The sequence below is a fragment of the Lutzomyia longipalpis genome, chromosome 2, assembly GCF_024334085.1.
Source record: "Lutzomyia longipalpis isolate SR_M1_2022 chromosome 2, ASM2433408v1".
Lineage (NCBI taxonomy): Eukaryota > Metazoa > Arthropoda > Insecta > Diptera > Psychodidae > Lutzomyia > Lutzomyia longipalpis.
Genome location: NC_074708.1, coordinates 38878425 through 38901766, shown reverse-complemented (window position 1 = coordinate 38901766; position 23342 = coordinate 38878425). Strand labels below are relative to the sequence as shown.

Below are 23342 nucleotides of genomic sequence, written 5' to 3'. Positions count from 1 at the left end.
AACTACATATGTATATAAATATATGAGGAAATGGATTTGAGAAATTTTTTATGGCTTTAATCGTTCAAAGTACGATTAAATTTAAATCCCATTCGGCAGTCGTGAAAAGTTAAATATTAACTCATTGATACTCTTGGCGGTATCTATCGATAAAGAATCAATTTTATCAGCTTTTATTGCATCCACGTCTGCCGCATTAATTTGCCAAATAAATATGTTTCTTTTTCTCTCTTTCTCATTCAACAGAAGAAACCTAAACACGCGCTCCACTTTGGGGCTCTTTTTTGATGCACCGACAACGGATTCTTTCATTCTTGGAATATCTCTTTGCCGGTGACAACTCCCATAGTCTCGCTGTTGTTTTTCTCACCTCCATACGATTGACGTAAGTGCAATTTATCTGTGTGGCGAGGGATTTTGACTGATGTGGTCCGTGTGTGCGCGATACACCCAAAAAGGATTCACAGTAGTTCGCTCCGGGGAAAAAAATCAAAGAAAAAGTAAATTAAATGACTTGGCGGTATGCTCGACTATGAGTTATGTAATTTACTATTTAAAAAAAATAGAAGTGATTTTCCAACGTCAGTTAAATCTAGGGGGTTCTCACCGAGAAAAATTCACGTTTTCCAGAGCTTTCGGCTCCATTCGGAGCCTTCTTCAGTGACTACAGAGAGAAGGAAATTGTTAAATGTCTTGTTTATTTACAGAAACAAGACATTTGAGTGAGTTGGAAATTGTCTTGTTTTTGTTGAAAATATTTGTAAATAAATTCCTTCTCTCTGTAGCCACTGAAGAAGGCTCCGAACGGTGGCGAAAGCTCTGAAAACGCGAATTTTTCTGGGTAATTATTATTTATTATTTTATTTTATTACTTTATATTATCACAGTTCAGAATAATATTTGGACTTTGACATTTTTAGTTTTTTGCATTCTAACTTAAAAAAAATATATAAAAACTCAATTCTATTTTAATATTCTTAGAATTCCTCACAAGAAGTGCAGCTCCCTTTAATAAATTTTTTAAAATTATTTTTTTTTTACCAATTTTATGCATACAGAATTAACGAATTTTATCAAAATCAGTTGGATTTCAATAATTGAAATGACATAGAATTTTTGAATTGGAAAATATCAATGGAATATCAAATTGCTCTCTTTTACGTTCTCCAAATGCGAATAGGGCGAGATTTGTGCAAGTGTAGGAGAGATGGAAAGAAAATGACACTAACGAAGTGTTATTCATTTCCAAAAGGCATCAAAGAGACTCCTCTTCTGGTTCTCTTCGCCCCCCTTTGCCCTTGTGGCCTCCGGCATGGTCGGACTGTTTACAAACTGACAAATGATAAACGTGAAAAGTGACGACCATTGATGCTAATGGAGTAATTCTGAATTCTTTTCCGTTCCAACCTCCTCCCGATGGCAAAAATGCAAGTGAGAGATTTTATGCTGAGGTAGGATGATTGCGGGTGCTGCTTTGGAATTTCCTTGCAGACACTTTGTGGATCAAATCACATCCACTCCGCCCTGCAACATTATAAGATTGGAATTTATGCAATTCACGAGCAATTATTGCATTAATCCTTTTAAATTGCATCGAAATATTTAATCGATTGAATTTGTGATTTATATATATTTCAATACAATTATCTTCTACATATATATGTAGTATAATCTCTCCGGGTAGATCTCTCATTGCCTCTTGCATAGTGCAGCGAGTTATTAAGTTCTCTTTGCGGAGATACCAATTCACTATCGAACCCCATAAATTCACACAATATGCACTTTTTGAATTATAAATTGACAATCTCAATGCGAATGAGAAGACCAGTGACAAAGTGAACAATTTAAATTGCATGGGTATATGAGAACCCCTTCCAACCCCGCCGTTGTACACCAATCCGCCTTTTATGGGCATAATGAAACTTTCAGAATGAAAATGGCTTAAATTTTCATGTTCGAATTGGGAGATTTGTACCAAAAGCGAATGGCTTCTGTACAAATTAATTCCTCCTCATTTTGGTCATCGCAATGCAGAAGTAATCAACTAATTAATCGGGGTTTTGCTTATTAATTACCCCCAAAAAGCCTTTTTGGTTATATTATTGCTCTTGACCCAACGGCTTGACTTTTATGTAGGTACTATATACCCGAAAAAATCCAAGGTATAGTGTCTGATTGTAATGATTGTACGCTGCGTGGGATTATTCTTACTTATTTAAAGTGAACAGCTTTCAATTTAGACAGAACATACATTAATCTTTGTCTCTAACTTGGCAATTATGTTTCATAAATTACATTTTCTGTAATGACAATATCTTAGAAATGACTAATTGACTTGGAAAATATTGCAATTGCAACATTTTTACTTTCAATTTTCAGTTTCTTTTAATTGGTTTGCTTCTGCATAAAAGCTTCGATTGTGGAAATTAATTTTTCTTGGTAAAAAATAGGGAAAGAATTTATTAGAAATGTCTCAACTTCTTAAGATGTTTTCGAAGGCTTTCTCAATAGTTGAAAATGTTGGAAAATCATTTATTTTAAGGGTTATCAAATATGATTCTATGCTAATTTTTCATTTAATAGAAAAGAGCTGTAAAATTTTAATTATCTCCTTCCTCTCTTTCCTTCTCAATCTGAAGAATTAATAAAGTCTTCAACATTTACAAGAATATGAGTGGAGTTTTAAAGCCTTTTGCATGCAATTTTGTTGCAAATCTAGTTCAAAGTCAATAATTATTAAATTTTAGTTTCCTATATGTTGCAAAATATGTCACCGAAGGAGTAATAAAACTTCACAAATGCATTTGATTTTACGACAGAAGCATTTTATGACTTTATTCCATTTACCACCCCTCAATTAACATATAATTGGTAGTAAATTTCTAATGTTGATTAACAACTCATAGAGCTTGTCAAAGCTTTCCATATTATTTATTTTAAGAGCATACGTACACCAGTAGCTTGAATTCAACCCACCTTGTTGCAATTCTTCGTTGAAATCTTAAAAGGAAGGTCTTATCTTTGGTATTTTTTTTTGGCAGAAGGAAAAAATGTGGGTTACTGATTAATGTTCCTGATTACCGCCATTGACATAAGCTGATTATGCGATCGAACTCATTAATACTCAAATTACACGGTTTAATGTGGCGCACTTTATTGCGACTCCGCTTCGAGGGCGACCGGGAATGGGCACACACAAAAGGAGATGAAGAAGAAATTGCATCAATGGGGCTTTAATTGTGGGGTCTCCTCGCGCCATGTTATATAAAATTCCACATAAGATGCACATCGTATTCAATTATGGCTCAACAATGTGAGAATTTTTACTCACTTGATATGTCATTAGGGGGAGAGATTTTTCACTCCTTTTCATCATTACACCAAATGCATCGTACAGTGTCCGATTACAATAATAAAATGCTTATGACCATAATAATTTGAGTTATGCAGAAAGTTCGTTGGTTTAATAAAAGGAAATATAATGAAAGTTTAGTCAAGAGAAATACAGAGAGAATGCACAAAAAATCAGCCAAAATATAGAAAAGGAAAACTCACCCATAAACCATATTCAGCGAATTTTTTTTTTTTTCACCAATTTCTGGTCACAACGAATGCGATATTTAATTCAGAAGAATCAAAAGATCTTTTGGGAGAGTCGTAAAAGCATGCCACTGGTGAGATGGAACCTCGGTCTTCCCTTACCAAATGCGCGCGAATGCGTTAAAAGTCAAAGAGAGAGATACAATCTGCGAATCGAGACGGAAATTTATGGTCAGTTGGTGTAAATTGTGTAAAATTTATTGATCTGCCTCTTGGCATAATGCAACTGCTGCCTATTATTATATATATTGTATACATATATAATACACACAGCCACTGAATCCACCAATTTCCAGAATTCACTCTTCAGATTGCTGCTGACCCCCCAAAATCCTCAAAATGCTCCCTCACTGAATGCTTCAAACATCTCTGAGACTTTCAATGGGGAATAGTTTCTGTTGGATAAGACATTAAAATAATAAAATTTAGTCTGTTGAATTTTATTTTAAAAAATTCAATTTTCTGATTAAAAAATTCAAACATTCTTCATTGTTAGGAGTAACAAAAGATTTCTCTGAAATAAAGGAGTTTACGTGTTTTTGCATGGAAAAATCCCTAATTTGAGCAAACAATCGAAATGTGTAATCCTGTAGGTAGAAGTAATCAAAAAAACAAACAGTAAATTGTTTAAAAAGGAGTTTATTCAGGCATATATGGATGGGGACTAGATTCGATGAAACAATTGACCTGCATTAACTTTAAAAGAATTACGAAAGAATACAAAATCGCCAAAAACGAAAAGGATTTTTCACTGGGATCAAATAGAAAAAAAGCCAATAAAAATTTTCTACAAAATGCAATCTATGACGTCACTATTGTCTTTTTTTCGTCTTTTATGATAATGCTAATTCTTTGGCATAGAGTATACTTTTTTCGTAAATTCTCTTGATTTTCTTTAACAAAAAATATTTATTTCAATGTAAAATTCAGTAAAAATTCATTTTAAAAAAATCTGCAAATAAATCTCGTGTTTAAAAAGGTTCTGCGGAAAGATGTAAAAGATTTTTAGTAGCTCCCTTTGGGTAAACAAGAATCTTTACCTTTATCAACAACACGGTAGGATGTTGGAAATGTTTAGTAAAAGAGTTATTTGTCGGGATGGGTGAAGAAGAAGAAAAAAAAGTGAAAGACCCAACCTTAGTTATAAAGAATTAACGTACAATTGAATGTGATTTCCTAAAATACACATCAAAGGGTTTTTTTTGAGTTTGAATTTTCCCTTTTCTTCCTATGAGCATATTAATTGACTTTACGCACGTCTTGGCCTTCTGGCACATCATTCATCCCAAAACACCCGCAGAAAGAGCAAACATTCCATCATTAACTCTTCATCGTGCGTGTGTGTGTATAGTACCCCGCATCCTCCCCGCGTAAACACTCCTTTTCGGAGACTAAAATGCAATTGAAATGCATCTTTTTTTTTGTGAACTTCACGAGATATTTTGTTTATCTTAATTTCTCACTTTTGGAGTCTTCTCGAGGCGTTTTTGTTTGATATCTCGACATCATTCATGGAGTCTTCGGGATGGTAGAGGTGTAGTATGTGCGTGGTCTTTGTCTCTTCACTCCACCATCCACATAGCCAGAAACTTCCATGTGCTCCCTTCATATAGATTTTTTGCTTATTTATTCCACGGTCGTTCCCTTAGCCCCCCAAAAGTCGCCCAAGAAGCCTTCCCATATTAGAAAGATCGGAAACAGCATGCCGCACAGAGAGAGAGAGAGTATGAGGAATTATTAATAAATATACTCCACAAATGAGCAAATCAGTCGATGAAAAGCTCAAATGAATGCTGTGATATATGTATATACAACATTCATTTGCAGAAAAGGAAAAGAGAGAAAAAAAAGTACCCAGAAGATAATTAAATCTGCCATCTTCACCGCGAAGCTGTAAACATCAAAAGGCCCAATCATGGGTACATTTCACGCAAATGGTCTTGCTGAAATGGACGCGCGTACACAGTATTGACATTTATTGATATGGCACGACGAAAATTAAGTGTGTATTCTGCCGATCTCTCTCTCTCTGCGTTGCTATTGACATATTAAATTAGAACATTTTTGCATTTTCCAATGGCACACTTTTTCATACATAACGTAACTTAATTGACAAAATATGCCACGACATTTTGATGAAGGTCTATGCTTGGGAAGAAAATGGTACGGATAAGGAATTTGAATGGCTTTCAGAAAAATTTCGCAACAATTTTCATCTTATTCGCAAAGATTTTGCCTTGATAGTAAAAATACAAACGAAGAGTCTTCTAAATTGGATTGTCAATTTTATATTATACCGTCCTATGGGGTTACTCTGTGGGTTTATTTTTTAAATTTAAAATAAAATAATTTAATTAATAAATTTAAATTTAATCTTTTTGGAGAAAGGTTAAAATATGTATATATTAGTTGGTGTTCCACTTCGTGGCCAACACCAAGTATTGTAATCGTCGGAAAAACCGACCACCTCAGATCGGGCTCAAACTTGGTATGAGCACGTTTTAGACATCCCACATTACGAAAATGGTGGTGGAAAATTTTTGATCCGGCCGGCCTGCCGTCCGGCCTGCCGTCCGGGACTCTAAACTTTGCCTTATATCTCGAGAACGGTAAGAGATAGAGACTTCCGGTTTGAAGTTTTCTATAGAAATGTGGGTGTAAAATTTCATTTTTTCGCATTTTCAAAATCCAAGATGGCCGCCGTCCGCCATTTTGAAATACCGTCAATCAGTTCCCTTACAGCTAGAGGCCTGAAATTTTAGTATGTTGTAGAGCTCAGTGAGACGTTTTCATCGACAATTCATACTTGGGAATCGGTCAAGCGGTTTAGGAAATATGGCGGCCTAAAGCAAAAAGTGTTTTTTCAATATAACTCGAGAACGGCTTGACCGATTTTGATCATCTTGGTATCAAATGAAAGGTTTCAAGAAGCCCTACAACTGTCTAGAACATTTCAAGTTCCAAAAACATCCGCAAGAGGCGCTAAAATCAAAAACAAAAACTGCCTAACTTTAAGGGGCTATATCTCCGAATCCCCATTAGGCAAATCTTTTAAATTTTGATATGTTGTAGCCTGACTCAATATCTTTCACCAGTCCGAAAATGAAGAAAATCTATGTCGCCGTTTAGAAGATATCGCAGTTTGAAAAATTCTTGAATTTGAAAAGTTCTAAGAGCCATATCTCCTGAACTGCTTGTCCGATTTTGCTCAACTTGGTAGCAAAATAAAGGTTTTGCAAAACTCTACAACTTTCTAGAACATCAGAAATCTCTAGAACTATTCCTTCAGGATAAAAAATGCCAAAAACTGTTTTGGTGAAACAAAAATCCGCCATTTTGTGTTCTAGTGGTGACCTTGAAATGTATCGAAACATATGTCAGATTATAGCTTATTTCAATACCTTTCCATAACTAGTCAAGAAATTTCTGTAGGCCTTATAGAACCAGAGATATAACCATTTTTTTGCATCAAATTACTGAAGTTCACAAAAAAAATCACCTTTGCCTACTAATACTGCTCACAAATAGTATTACAACGCATAAACAAACTTCTATACGTTGTGGGACACCAACTCTTATAACTGGACGCGTTATGATTGACTTTCTTAAAGAAATAGAACAAAGACGTCTAAGAAAAATGATGACAATGGGCCTTATTCAGCGACCAAGAAACCCTTAAAATCTTTCAAGATTTCAATTCAAGCGAATTTTGAGGGTTTATTAGGCCCTGAATAAGGCCCAATTTCCTTGGAAGAATTTATTTTATGAAGCCAATTGGTTGTCATCATCCCTGATTAATTTCCTTACCCTAAAAGGATTACTTCTTCACTTGATTCTAACCATTCCAGCTAACTTTGTGGTCTTCGTAAAGCTTTGTATGGCTTGATTAGCCCCAGACTCCCTTACGCTATATAATTTTTTTTTTATTTTCCACTGTAAAATTTAATGAATGCCAAAAAAATTAATTTAGCAAAATTTGTACAATTAGCCAGCAAAAGACACCATCAAGTGAAAAATTCACATGATGCACTTGAATACATCATGAAGAAGATGACATGTCAGACATCGCTCCACAGCGAATGAGGCATATCATATTTTAATGAAAAGAAATTCCACGCACAAAAAAGGTCCTCCCCCGAAGTTTTGTCTGTGCATGAGAGATGAGAAAAATATGATTTAGGAGAGATGTTATTGAGGCGTTTCCTCTTTCGCATTTTTGAATGGAACACATGTAATTGTCATGTTTCTCAGCATCATTTGCTCCTTCACACAAATCTCCGGAGAAGACACCAAAATAATAAAATAAAATAAAAAAAAACTCCAACAAAAATAGAAAATAAAGAACCAGCTAATATTCCCGAGCCAAATCCCCTTTGAACGTTTGTCTCAATTGCATTCGATTGTAAACTTGAACTGCATTCTTAAAGAAGAGGGATTTTTTCCCAAGGAAGAATGTCATGTGATGACATGTGATATTCATTTAAGAAAAAAAAGAAGTATATAGTGCTCAATTTGTGAAGAAAAACCAATAAGAAGCTCTATAACCCTCTAATATATTTCCTTCAAAATATAACTCCAAATTGATGTATTGCTGTGCGTGATCATGAAGATTGGGGTACAGCGCAAGGAAGAAAGCATACATACATATGTATGTAGTGAAGAAAATCCAAAAGAGAAGAGTTTGGAACGGAAATAAAAAAGTTTAAGAGATTTATCGTTGATTGTTGAGATGAACTCTGGTGGTCTGATATTTCATCTCAACCCATAAAATACGCGAGCAAATTAACTCTCTCGCACAGTGCCAAAATCGCTATGGGATGCCCTCATAGCCACAAATTTTTATGATTTGATACATAAAAAAATTCGAGATGGGCATTGAATTTCTCGAGAGAATCCTCCGAGGAGATGTCTGCGCGAGGGAAAAGTTAGATTTTATATGGAATAGTGCTTAAATCATCGCACTTGAAAGGAAAATATTTTATGATTTTTCTCACAGCACATAAGTGCGAGTCTTTTTGAGATCTTTTCTTACTATTGTCACATAACATGTAGCAACATATCGTGAGACACTGTTTTACAATCCTTTCCCGGAATATAACGTGACGTTATCTGGAACATAAAGAAAAATTGCAAAATCCTAAATTTTTATGGATATTGATCGTGAAATACTTTTATTTATAAATGGAAAAATCAACTCTTGATAAACATGGGATTTCGAGTGACATGACACGGGGCTCTTCAATAAATTAATCATAAAATATTGCATAAATAAACCATCACCGTCACTATCTGTTGATTGATTTTTTCCCCAAATACCACAAACATCTGCAAAAGAAAACAATCATCCAAGAAAAGACTTTCTCTTGAACTTTTCCATACATAACGTTAAACTTTCTAAGCGCGCGATATTCTTCTTGAGAGTGCTTGAAGGAAAGTCGTTAAGAATTTCGTTGCTCTCACTCTTATCATTCCTTCATCGAGCGATGGTACAAAATACACCACTAATATTCACCTATAAATTTGATGTTTTGCGGTCATGTTTCCCGCTTCACGCTGATAAACGATAAATGCTGCCTTTTTACGATGGCTTGCATGATAAGGCGAAATCGTTGAGAAGTTTTATTGATGAGTTCATGGTATATTCTGTTTATGGGAAAAATTTTCTAATTGGCCTCACCATCTCGCTCTTGCACACGTCGTGTTGTGGCGCCAATGGAATTCGTCACCTGTCTCACACGGGGGGGATTGATTGGGTGATATCGTGCATATTTTTTTTCTTCTTCAAATTCCTAAGCCCTTATGGGGCGAGGGAAAAGGGATGATTTTGGGTAATGATAAGGAGAAATCACAGTTGAATGTCAATAACTTGTCACTCTGCAGTACGTGTTTTAGATTTGATCCCAAGGCAAGATCCATCAGTCAAGAGACATCCTCTCCTCGCAGCTCTTGGCGAATGGAAAAATCATCAGAAGCGTGATAAGTAAATAAATATATCACGAAAAAATCACGCGATATGTTTGTTTGTCTTTCATCACTGCATTTTGACTTCTTTCGGGACCCCATCGAGATATAATCTCTCTACAGTCGACCTTCTATTTCACATAAATTCCATATCGTCATGCATATACATACAAAATATCATAAACGATGATGGAAATGGCAAAGTTTTTCGATTGAGGAAGAGAGAATGATGGAATCTACTCAATCTTATTGTGCTTCAAAGTCTTCATAGTATGTATTTTCTTCATCCCACATGCCTTTCTTCTTAAACTTTTGTCATCAATGAATAATAAATAATCCCCTCTTTTTGCTTTCGGGAACAAAACACATTCTTGCATTGTTATAAGAACGGCGACATATACGGAAATCCCAAAAATGCAATTTACCTGATTATTTTCCCAACAAAAACATCTCTTTCAATTTTCCTACAGTTTCCCCATATGCAAGATTTTCTCCCTCGAAGCTCTCTGGATGGAAATAAATCCAAGATTGACTTTTCCACATATAGAGGGAAGTAGGAATGAGGCAAAAAAAAAGAGTCTTGACTGTTAGATGATCATTTTATGCCATTCTTCCTCCCTGGGCAAACCATGAGAATCCACCGCGTATTTGCTCGTATGTAACATGAAAATTCCCTCGGAGCGTGACAAAAAGTGCCCTCCTATAAATAAACATCATGTAAAGTACATTTTGTACATCGTTATTAATAAAATGCTTTTGTAAGTGGAGGTGAAAAAAGGCCATAAAGCAGAGTTGAAGAAAATATCAAATTCCTCGGCTCGGTGCACCGACTTTATGAAATTCTCCAACCTAAATGAGATGTAAATTGAAATATATTTTCACGGCGGTGATCTCTGATAAGCATACACCGCCATGAATGGACTTTATTAATTAAAATGATGCGAAAGTGCATTCAATGTAAAATACAATCGCGCGCGGTCGCTGAAAATGGTCGGAAGAGTTTATCGCAAACAGGTAAAATGTGGTTGAGACTCGAATGAAAATATCACCCAAAATGCATTGACCTTAATATCTTAATTTAAAAGTTTGATAAGCAATTTTTGAAGAAATTTATCTTTTGTAAACAACTTAGACGTGTTGTTTTTCTCAGTTCAGCGTGCATGTCTTCTGCGAACTAAAGGACTTTTGTGGAAGTCTTTTAAATTGTCACGCGATGGAACAAGGGGGTACATGGATGGAATTTTTGCATGGAACATTTTGAATTATGATTGGTCAAGCGATTAAAGAGGATTTTCGATTCTATTCAGTGAACAAGAAATCCATGAAATTGTTTAAATTTCAGAGGAAATTCTTGAAATTTGAACGATTTCTTGGAAATCTTTTGATCAGAAAATTAGAATTTTGGTAAAAAAATATGCATTTGATCAGGAATATGTTCCGTTTTAGTCACTGATCAATTACTCATTATCCTGATAAAATATACATGAAGATAAAAAAAAACATTTCTCTATGCCTAAAATGTCCGATAATGCTGTCATGACATGTAACGTGACATTTGCATACTTTTCTCAATTTTTTTCCTGAATCTTTATATGTAATTTTTTATCAACTTTTAAAGCTTCTCCCCAAGTAGCAAATGGTAAAATATTTTTCAAACTAAACCCTGTCGAACATGTTGAGTTTCTCTTGTATTTTATCCTCTCACAGAGTCCCCCCACGCATGATGTTTTCTAAGATATCGCGAAGAGGTACTCAAAGTAAGCCTTTTTGTGTATTTCCCCTTGAAAATTTCTCATATAGCGCATTAATGGGGCACTCAAAGTCATGCAGTGGAAATCAATGCGACAGAACAACCAATTAAAGATGCAATTTGTTGCTACAATTCGACAATTTTGTAACAAGAGACCACACAGACATGATGCGTGTGAGGTTTCCTGCCCCGACTTGGAGGAGTAGAGAGAAAAAAAAGGAAGAAAATGTTTAATTTTTGCGCTGGATTTATGTCTCAAGAGGGTTTGTGGTGTCAAATATCAAGACTGTGAGAATTATTGAAACAAGATCGAGAAGTTGTGTGCTCACGCGATTTTGCGGGGAGTTTGCTTTTGGTTTTGAATTTCTTCTTACTCTATGGTGGATGGAGTACAGCCGCAAGGGGTGCTGGAATGGGAAAAGCTAGTTGGGAGCCCCTTGGTGTGTGTGTGTGTAAAGGCAGATTTATGCTTACGATTATGATTCAATTGAGGCAACATTAATGCCCTCGCGCATCGTTGATTCATTGGCGAGTGATGAAAGATGAGGATGAGGTTTTCAAAGCACCATGCAAAATGATTTATTGAGGAGTTTATTTTGCCGTTGCAGCAAAGCCATAAATCTGATATTAATAGTTCATCAACTTTTTGGACTTTTCTTCCGCAGATTTTGGCCATATGGAGAGGAAAAGCGGAAGGAATGTGCAGGAAAATTCAAAAATTGCCCGAAAGCGCCCACAGCAGAGGCACTATGCTGCAGTACGGACACTTTCACCCGAGACACACTCGGATCAGAGGTAGGGAAGCTTTGCTTTCTTTGCCATGAGCACCATCTGAAAGAGAAATTTTCCCTCGCAAGTTTAAACCAGAAAAGAAACTTTCTGCATAATAATTTTCTAACCGTCCAAAAAACATAAGAAAATTTTTTCTTTCTCTTTTTCAACAGTTCCGTGGAATTTCAAGAGCCAGCACAAGTATTTGTGAGTATTATACGAAATTCTTTTTTCTTCGCATTAATTAGAAATCATCATCGTTAAAATTAATTAACCGCAAATTACAACCCACCCCTTTTGTATTTTCTTATTTTTTTCTTCCTTCAACCCTTCTCCCCACAGAGAAACATCCCGCAATCATTTCGATTGTACATATAGATGTAGAATTTAAATTGGCGTACCCCAAATGGGGACTTTCAGATGCAATTAGAGCGACAAAAAGTAATTTGCCGCATCGCGGCTCAAGTTTGCGTCGTAAATTTTTTGATGGCAATGGATTTGAATTAAATTTATGAAAACTACATAAAACTCGCCTGTCCGTAGCATAAACCTCTTCACCCCCCTCGCTTGTGCAATTAAATTCATTTACATTTGTCTTTTACTCTCTTTTCCCCTGCTCCTTCAATGGAATTCTTATATATTACGAGAAATATTACCCCATACACGAGTTGGAGAGTAAATTTGGCAAATTCCGACTCAAAGGGAGCCACGTTTCTGAGGGGGTTGGGGGGGTGTGTGTGCAGGAATGGGAAATTGTGTCTTAACATCCCAACCCCGTCGCACATTGCATTTAAGTGTAATCTCGGGCTCGGAGTTATTGCTTTATGCGATTTCCTGGTGACGGAAGTGTCAGGAAACAAGACCGAAATTAACCGGAAACACCTCCATATAGCCCACCCCCTCAGGACGTGCCATCTGATTTGCTCAAATGTAGCCCACTCTTGACAAATTACATTCTGCATTGCACAGTGATGAGTCGACGGGGTTTGTCATTGCGACATTAGAGTACTTATTTTGCATAAATATTTTAATTTTTCTTTTATTTATTTAAAAAATGTTTAAAATCTTCTAAAGTTTTTTATTTCAGGATTTGGGTATAATTTTAAGATTAAACGATATTTAAGGACAATTTAATTTAATTTTTTTATAGACCCAATGAAGGATCTTTAATTTTAAATAATAACTGAAGAAGACTAAGAAATATCCTTAAGTTTAAAAAAAAATATTTTTGTGAAGAACTTTCGTGAGAAAACAATTTAAAAAGACTTAAAATTATTAATTTAAATAAAAAAGACCTTAAAAATACCTTCCTTCACAAAAGAATATACATACCTGTTAAAATATAGCCCCTCTTCCAGCTAATTCAATTATACTTTATTCGTATGAAAATTAATAAAATGCAGAGCCTTTTCATTAAAGATGAGGGATTTCTGGGTGAGATCAACAAACTGACAAGAGTGGCAAACAATGTTTATTTAATTGCCTTTCTGTAGAAATTTCCTCGCAATGGACGTACTCCGGGGGGTGTGGGGAAACTTCGTGGAAATTCATTCTCATAGCGAGCCGTTTATTTTGACATCGACACTCATCAAAGAGATGCTTGGGCTTCTGACTCCACTGCCTTTAGCTCTTTAATATCCATTCTTTTGAGCGTGGGGATGTCATGCTATTTTATGGTCTTTCACGGGAATTCGTATGGAATGCGTTTGGTGGGATGTTTGAATGAAGAAGAAATTGTTTAGCCTTAGAAATTGGATCTTTCCTTTATACATATAGGGTTTTTCCATTCATATTTCATGACTAATTGGGTTGCCTGAACGTGTGGATTCTCTTCTTCCCGCAGGCTTCCGTCCATCGACCACGACAAGCCCTCAAGCGACCAACTGTGCAGCACATTGCGGTGCATCAGCAACCACAGGCGAGGGTCCGGATGATGGAGGGCGGTAGTAGCCCCATGAGGGTTGCCATTCCAGCGGTGCAGCAGCAGACTTTTATTCATCCAAGGAATGGCATGAATCTCCTGAGTAACATCTACGAGAAGCACCTGTTGAGTCAGACAACTTTTGAAGGTGTACCCGGTGGTTCAGGAAGTGGGTGGGAGGACAAGGTGTCATCCACTGTGAATGGGCCACCTCACATGGCTCCCCATTTGAGCATCTCAATGCAACAGCGACAACTCATGGCCATTATTGCCAGTCAAAGGGGCATTTTTGCAGAGCCCCGACAACCACTCTATGAAGTCATTGACACCCCACCACCCACAGATGCTCGTCCCCCACCCAAACCACGTATCAAGGCACCCCCGAGGGATGTGAGCCGGAAGGATAATGTTGGACGTATTGATCCAGTGGGTGGGAATCTAACGCCAGAACCGGTGGAGCTTAGTTGCATCTTCAACAGTGTTGGCCACAAGTTTGAGTACCGCAGCACCGGACGTATTGGTCCACACCTGGAGAGCCACAGCACAAGCAGCAGCCAAGCAGTGAGGTATGAAATTAGTAACTTCTCCTCCTATTTACATAAAATACATTTCGATGCAATAATAAGAAGCGACAGAATCGATTAACGCACCCGGTCTTGGAAGGTGATGATTAATCCAAGCCAAGATATATACAGAAGTTGGGTACAAAGAGAGAGTCAATTTAATCATGTGCCAAGCATGGAATCGTCCAGAATGTTGTGTTTGGGATTGAGAACATGATTTACTGCTAATAAATGTCGGCCACTTGCTGGCATTTAATTGCCTTCCATAAAATGAAATCAAAGTGTTTTGCGATGTCAACGCAGTCCGACCGCAGAGATAAGACATGGGATGGGATTTTCATTATTACATTGTCCAAAGCACACGGGGCGTACACATATAAGGATAAAAGTCCCATCCGAAATGATGATATTCCACAAAGCAGCGGTGGTGGTGTGGGGTATATCTCTCTTGCGCACCAACATTGGGGTCAGTTTGCACTACGATGAAGGGTCAGTGGCTTTATGGCTGCCAAACATACCCATGATAAAATGATAAAATGCCTGAACACCTTAAATGTGTCAGGATGTCTTGTTGAGCTATTTTTGTGCGATGATCTCAAGTTTGCTAATTTTGGGAATTTATTTAATGATTTTCTTTAATGAATTACTCCTAAAGGTTTGTCATAAGTTTAAGTCAGCTTAAGTTGTCTGAAGCTGGGACTAAATTTCCTATGCAAGGCCTAAGTTTTTAAAGTTAGGTTTAAGCGTTTTTAGGCTAAGACTAAGTTTGTTAAGCTAGGCCTAAATTTTAAAGCTAGGCTTAAGTTTCTTAAGCTAGGACCAAGTTTTTTAAACACTTATGCTTTTTAAGTCGGGTATAAGTTTTTTTAAGCTTTTAATGTTAGGCTAAGCTGAATCGTATCTAAACATTTTTTTTTGAATATTCTTATATTATACGACTATCGAGCATAGAAATTGGTAAAAAAAATCATAAAAATGCGTTCAGTTCCTTTTCAACTGGAACTAACTTTAAAACCCTAATAACTTAGGTCTTAAATTTAACTTTAATACTTTTAATCTAAGAATATCTTACTCCAGTGGAAACTGACGGGATGTTTTAAGTTTTTGGTGTTTTAGGAAAATTCCTTCCGATTGCGTCAGCCAAGGGACGGTAGGTCAACCCAAACACATCCTTTCAATTTTAGGGCCAAAGCTTTCGACGCTTCTGTGCGTCTTCCTCAGTGGTCAATTGTGTCTTTGTTTGGGAATCGTCAATCGTCTGATATTGGTGATCATGTGGATTTTTATGCAGGAGAATTCTCTTTTTTCAACAATTTTCTTTCACTTATCTATAACTGACTCTTCTTTGCAACTATCTGAGGCATAACTCCTAGGAAGGAATTTTCCTAAAACACCAAAAACTTAAGAATATCTTAATTCAAGTTTAAAAATTAAATTAAAGTTTAGTTTTATGAACTTTGTCCTGGGCCTAAGAAACGAACTAAGCTATGGATTTAGTAGTGAATTCAACTTAATATCTTACTCTGCTCTATTATTCCCTTAAAAATTTAGAGAATACATATTGAACTATTTTTAGAAAAATTATAAATATTCATTATTATTTAAGAAATATTCTAAATATTTAAATTGTTCCTTAAAAGGACTCAAAAACTCGATTTTGGATTAAATATTTTATTTATCTCAAGATTTAATTTAGTATTAAAGATTAGATTTTTTTCTTTTTTTTTCTATACGTAAGCTTTATACATAGCTATCTACCTACATATTACATAGTAGTCTTTATGGACATAATCCAGCGGTCCGGTCACTTTTTGCGCTACACATTGGCAAAATTTTGTGGAAAAGGGTGATGGTGGGTTAAATTTATCGGCTCCAGAGTCATTAAATCAATAATGGTGAGCCATGCTGGCTGAGTCTCTGTAGAAGGGAAGCTTCCACCTCTTTCGTACCAAGTTTCTCATTGACCTTCAGCCCATAGTGGAAGTAATAAATTTTCACCTGTTCCATCCAGCTCTCTTGGATGGCTAAGGGGGGGAATAGGAAGTACCACGCCAGGGTGCTTCTTGTTTGGTGTCGTTGTCATCATGAATCAGCCCGGAGAGCAATTAAACACGTTTCGACTGTTTGGGGATCGTCATGAAATTTTGAAGGGACCACTTGTCTCCTTGCTCACGTCTTCCCTCATGAGTTTATCCCCAATCCACGCAGCACAGGCTAAAATTGTCAAGTGTGACACTAAATTAAAATTCAGACATACTTGTCGAAAATCTCTTCTCATTTTTGGGCTTTCTCCCCTCCCCCCATGTGCTTGACTGTTGTTCCCTTTGCGATGCATTTAATCCCGGGAAAATTCTGTAGAAATGCGGGGCGGGGGGCGGGGGTGGAGATAAGTAGCTCCTTTCAGCCAAATACACGAAAAGGCCCTCGTATAAATGGTTGAGGAGAAAAACTTGGACTTGCTCCCCGCATAAGCACTCGGTCCCTCATCTCGCACAGTGTTATTGTATTTGAAACTTACATAGGAGTGAAACTAAAGACACATTCGGGACAGCTGTGGCGTGCTGTAATATAAATCCAGAAACAGTCAAAATGAAATAAAATGCTGAAATCATAAGATTTATTTCGGAAAATTCCTCCAGAGACCAACCATCCATCTCTCTTTCTCAGTGTGTTTCCATCCATGCCACAAAGTGTGAGAAGGTGCTCCAGAAGTTACATAATATATTAAACATATACATATATGGGGAGAAAAGTGCAGACGACACTGCCACCCACAATCTGGTGGTGTCCTGACATTTTTCTCCCATCTGGACCACCTTCATTTGGCCCCTCGAAAAGTATAGCCTAAAATATTGCAGGGGACGATTTTTGTGCCAAGAAGATATAATTGATTCTTAATTTCCGGATGGTTTGCTCGAGAAATTATCACCTGTACGTGACTCATTTTGCCAGGAGATTTATTATATTTTTATTTATTTTTTTCAAAGTTTTGTGCTTTAGTTTTTATCTCCTGTTTCTCTTGAGGAAGAAATTAAAAAGAAAAATTACCAACTAAAGACAATGTTGAATCAAATAATCTCTTAGCTGAGTTTGAGAGAATAATTCTTTAACACTCTTCTGTTGTATTTTCGCTAACATTTGATGGTATTATAAATCTGAAGAAAATGATAAAATTCAAATAAAAGAATTTAAAATATTTTCCACTTTACCATCAAGAGCTTTTATTCAATTTAAGCTCAATAAAAAAAACAATTCTTAGGACTTTAATCCTTCATCGGGGAGGTCAAGAAAGATTTCAAATGGTCATTTAATTTTATTAAGACGTTGCATTTAATTAAGGACTCAAGATTTATTTTCCAGTCTCTAATAAATTGAGTAATCCCTTGATTCTGTTTCACTTAAGAAGATGGACACAGTGTGTGCAGAAACCCTTTGATAGATTTTCTCGTCTTTCATCATGAACTCGTCCGTCTCTTTGTTTGCTTTCTCGTATAAAGAAGAATTTTCCGGGAAACCTTAGAGATTATCTGTGAGAAGAGCAGAATTTTCTTCTTGTATCCGTGAAAATTACTATTTCTCCTGTCACACTTCATGCCACATAGCGCATCACTTTGGGTGGGATTTCTCTCAAAAGAAGGGCGATGTTAAATCTGACCAAAAAGAAGAAAAAATAACGCAAGATATAAGAAGTCTTGTAATCACCCAACATAAGACATTCAGAGGGAATTATGACTAAGTGGTGCGTAAAATATTTACTACACTTTTCCCTGTATTCACCTTCATCCAGCTCCGCACATATAAAATGCTTCAGGATTTCCTTGGGTGCGGGAGTTGTGTGTAAATGGGCATGGGAAGTTTTTTTTTTTGTAAGGGAGGGTGCTAAAGTGAAACGCACACAGATACGGCTGGTGAGAATAAGAAGAAAAAAAGGCAGGGAAAAGTATCAAGGAGAGCGCATATAGGGGGATGGAGGTGAAGCGAAGTTTTCCCATAAAAAGAATCTCTGAAATTGTCCAAAAATAAAATTCCCTCCTAAACACTCAATCAAGTGAGAAATTTGTTTTTCAAGAGTGAAAATTTGCGCCCTCCTCCCTCGCACTGATGTTTTCATTCAATTCCCCGGAGAGATGTGCATGAGATGAGGTAGAACATTTAGGAAGGCGCACATTCTCATCTCATATTATAATTAGTAGAAAGGCTGGAAAACTCTTGGTTGTGCAATTAGTCACACGCCAACTAATTTTTCACTCTTCCGCAGGCCATGCTCTTAACATGACTTTGTTGTGTTAACTGGTGGTGAAAATGACAAAAATCCAATTTCCACTTCAAAATTATAAACTACGGCATTTTAGGAACAGACAGTCAATGAGCACTGTGAATAATGTGGTGTGGAGGCTAGAAAATCCCTCATAGAAAAAAAAATGGGATGAGCATAGTTGTTGGGAATGAGGGCTCATCTCGCTCCACAAAAATACCAAACAGAGTTCTTTTTTACTTCCTCGGATATTTATACATCTCAAAGTCTTGTCGGGGCGATACTCTAATAAAGTGTCAACGGGTGTGTCGAACAAGCCGCATTAGAGGAGGAACCATGGCGGGTGAAATTCACGACAGTGGAAAAAATAAATAAAATGGCAAAACGGAATTTAAATGTGGAATTTGAGGAATTTCATACAAAACCCAAAAAATTCATTATCATGCACCAAATAGACACAAAATATAAAAAATTCCATCGCGAAACACCCAAAATATGGGACTCAAAAATTCCTCAGGAGTGATTTAATTAAATCCCAGATCCTTATATGTACAAACATATGGGCGAACTTTAAGTACACGTCAAGAGCAATTTCACTTTGTCATTCAGTGTGGTGGGAATATTTTCAAATAGAGTGTTTCAAAATACTCATCTTTTACGGTTGCAATTCACATAGAATAGCTACTTGAGGTGCGTGGGTGTTCCACCCTCCTCTGCATACTTGACACCTCCCACCTCTTCCGGAGATTTCTGGCATTCGCACATTTGGGGAGAAGAAGGATATTTAATTAAACAAACAATCTGACGGGTGAAAGTTGCACACAGTCTCTTCAAGCAAATAATATTCAAGTAAAGACGAGCAGCATGACACGCTAGAACCTCATTGAGGACTAATTACAGCACACTTCTAGGCCCCTCGTGATGTGCGTGAGGATTTGGGGGTGAAAATATATATGCAGAGATTTTTTGCAAGAAAAAATCGACGGGATTTGATTAATTACTCGGAAGAAATGATATCACAGAATTAGTTTATTTTTTTCTGTAAATCTTTCACAAGATCAAGAGAAATTTTGGGGGAGAAATTATTTTTTTTGTAAGGGGTGTTTATCTGAACGAAAATCTTCGAATTATTCGTCAAGATTCGGATTAATGTTAAGACGTTTTGAACTATTCGTCAAAATTCGGATTATTCATCGAGATTAGGATTATTCGTCAAGATTCAGAATATTTGTCAAGTCTGATTTTTCGTCAAGATTCGAACGATTCGCTAAAATATTCCGAATATTCGCCTGATAATCACCTTTTGTTTTTTTATTATATTCAAATATTTAAAAATTTTGTAGTAAACTTAATTCTTGCTGTTAGAATTCCTAAAATCGAAATTAAGTAATTTAGAGGTTTAATTTTAATTAAGGTCTAACCTTCAGAAATATCTCTTTAAACATTTAATAAAAAATATTCAAAACACATTAAAGCTTGAAAAGCATAGAAAAACTTTTTTTTATTTAAAAAAAAAACTCGAGAACTTAGAATGGAAGAAAGTTTAATTCTTCTAGCAAAAAAATCTCTATGAATTAATAGGATTGATTGTATAGGATCGATAATCTAAATCCAATAAAATTCCAATAGATCTGAATATTCAAATGTTTGAGAAATACGGGCAACATAAACATATTAACATAGAAATAAGATACAAGATAGGAACTAAAATAAATTGAATAACTTCCCATAAAGTTTAGAAGACAATTCCATTGAGCAATAAGAGAAATTGTACAAAATAAATTTAATTCAATATACATTTTCTTTCGATATGCTCCAAAGCAATTTTCCCATTGTGGAGCCAATTCTTGCAAGTGGCGATGGCGTTGTAAATTTTCCCTCATGTTCAATTATTGTTTACGGCATTTCTTTTGCTGTGCGCGGCAAAAGCGGAAACCACGAAGAATTTTACTCGTGTGTGGAAAACACGTATAATAAATTCAATTAAAACCCCTTAAACAGTGACGGCAGACACATTTTCAGTGTCATCGAGCTCATTTAAATAAAGTAAATTGTGTCCCGCATTGCCATTATGTAGTCATTGCATATGTTCCACATGGAAAATGGTGCTATGTACAAAATTTGAGTATAGTGGATGACCTTTTTCGGCAAAGGGGGGTGAGAGGGAGGAGAGCTGTGTGTGGTGAAAATTTATCTCTCTGTATGCCTCTCTCCCACAACCCCCGTACAAGTTTTCCATCTCAATTCCACCCAACTCTGCATTTTGGATGCCACAAGAGGAGACACACAGGAAATGAGCGAATAATCCTACAACTAGCCACTCATCTAAATGTGCCATTATTAACCACACACCATTTTGCCGTTGAGATGTGCGTTAATGAACGAAGGGTGGCCGCACCCCCGCAGATCCCACGGGAATCCCTCAATCCGGCAGAGAGCGGTTATGCGAAAATGCACAATCCCTGTTCTGAATTATTCTTCTTTACGCAATTTTAATGTATAATTATTTTATTGTCCCAGAATACTTGAGAATCATCCGACTACTTGCACTTTTAACCAACCCTCATCCCTTCCCTTAAGTGTTGCTTGGCAGTATTCCCAAAAGGAAACCGAACTAAACATGAAGACAAATCTCTTACTCGTCCTCCCATGAATGGGTGTCCCATAAACATTTTGCACACATTGAGGGCAAATAAGGAAATCTCTCTGTAGTTCCGTGAGTGAAGTCTCAATTGTGGCCAGATGTGACCTCAAATCTCTTCTGCTGTATACTTCTCAATGAGACTCCATTTAGTGCTTCAAAATCTGTCACAAAGGGGGCTTATCAATTCACACAGGAGGATTAGTTTTGCTACCAAATTTACCATCTCAAAATCTATGGAATTTGTCAATATGCTTACTCTGGGGGCTTTATTATTATTATTCTCTCTCAGTTTAATCTGAATCAAAAAGCAATGATCAATCCATCGTCAAACTTTTTCCAAAGCTTTTGACTACATGGGAGCTTTTAGAAAAGCTTGCAAAAAACCTTTGACTTGCAAATGTTTGATTGTATGAATTAGAGAAATTTTCACCCCTTGATAATTTTCAATTGAAAGCAATCTATATGGTGAAAGTAGGGCTTTCATGAATGGTAGCTGCACAACAAAATCAGCAATAGTTCACCCCTGTATAGCACTCGAGGTTTATTTGAAAATTAAAGCATCAAAAGAGACAATCAGAAGGGTGGTTTGGGGGGTAAAAGTACCGAGACCATTTTCATCTGATTCGCACACAAAACGACAAAACGCCCGCAGCTACAACAGCTGCTTTGTGGTGTCTCCTTAAGCACAATAAATATATGCATAAGAGTGTTGTCTGTATCAACCACAATCTTCCGGATGAATCTCCATCCAGAGCATGCCGATACAGCACACCCATTGTCTCTCTCTCTGGATATTTTCCCTTCAGAATTATCGCTTCTCTTTGGAATGATTACTTTCCACCATTTTCCAAAGCTCACCGTCTGATTGTGGCAAATTAGTTGGGCAAACAATTTTCTCCGCAGAAAACAATTCTATTTTTTAACCATCCACCTTTTTTGCCATTTTTTACACAATGAATTGATTGGGGAATAAAAACAAGAGGTTGTATAACATTAAAGGTAAACAAGAGACTAACGTCGGTCCTTGTTCTTTGGCAAGGAAGGCTACCAACCTACCCACCCCGAGGGTATTTGCGGGAAAGTTATTCTCGGGGCGAACAAATTGACCCAATTAGTTGAAGAATCTTTCATCAACACTCACAAACAAGGGATAACAAAATGGAAATTTAAGAGAGATAAATACCTTGAGTTTAGGATCAAGTTCTTGCTGTAAAGTTCAAGAATTTTGGTATAAAATTAACTTTACTTCTTAGGTGAATGTTGAACATTTTCTTGTTTAATGAAAATTCCTCTCATTTGAAGTCTAATTTTAATTTTTAAATGAAAATTATTCTAGAGGTCACAGATTTATTTATTTGTACATTTAGTGGCACGATTTAGGGGCAAATGATTGCAAAAAAAAAGGTGAAAATTTATGTTATCGTTTTAGGTTTGTTAGTGGTAAAAGGTGAGGATTGCTCCTTATTATTGATTTCGCTTTAGGGCTGCATTTGCCCATGGGGTCGCAATTTCTCCCCAATCAACTCCCTAACTTGATTATTATCCTTCTCTTTTTTTTGGTTCATTCAATGGCTTCTGGGGTGATAAATAACTCCTCAATTGAGCCACCCCCCACCGTCAAACGGAGAACTCCGGCATTCTTTTCAACCCCGGACATTCCACATGCTCATCCGGCACATGTGTAGGAGGGTTGACGGAGAGACCACTTCTTTGCGGAGTCGACGTCACTTCCCGTTTTGGGGTTTTTTTCTCTCATTGAAAAACCATCACATTGGAAAATGTTCCCTATGGAATAGGCCAGCCGTTCTCTCAGAGAGCGGAATTTTCCTGACTGCGCCTACACGGAACTCTCTCCCTATATATATTTTCCTTCTCTC

At 36.6% G+C, this 23342-nt stretch overlaps 1 protein-coding gene and 1 long non-coding RNA gene across 8 annotated transcripts in view; one reads left to right on the top strand and one right to left on the bottom strand.

Moving 5' to 3' along the window:
- Positions 1-23342, top strand: part of LOC129791313 (kinesin-like protein CG14535) — a 53638-nt gene that overhangs the window by 6794 nt on the left and 23502 nt on the right. For 5 of the 7 annotated variants that reach the window (XM_055829413.1, XM_055829418.1, XM_055829420.1 and 2 more), the window contains 3 exons: positions 11977-12106; positions 12256-12289; positions 13926-14569. In XM_055829413.1, coding sequence (XP_055685388.1) covers positions 11988-12106; positions 12256-12289; positions 13926-14569 — 797 coding nt within the window. In that variant the 5' untranslated portion in view covers positions 11977-11987. Of the gene's footprint in view, positions 1-246; positions 386-11976; positions 12107-12255; positions 12290-13925; positions 14570-23342 lie in introns of all 7 variants that reach the window. The other 2 variants (XM_055829415.1, XM_055829414.1) reach the window with 2 other exon arrangements.
- The window catches only part of LOC129791393 (uncharacterized), a 55229-nt gene continuing 49649 nt past the window's right edge, over positions 17763-23342 (bottom strand). Inside the window, exon 2 of the long non-coding RNA XR_008750691.1 lies at positions 17763-18216. This is a non-coding gene — a long non-coding RNA (uncharacterized LOC129791393). The remainder of the gene's footprint in view (positions 18217-23342) is intronic.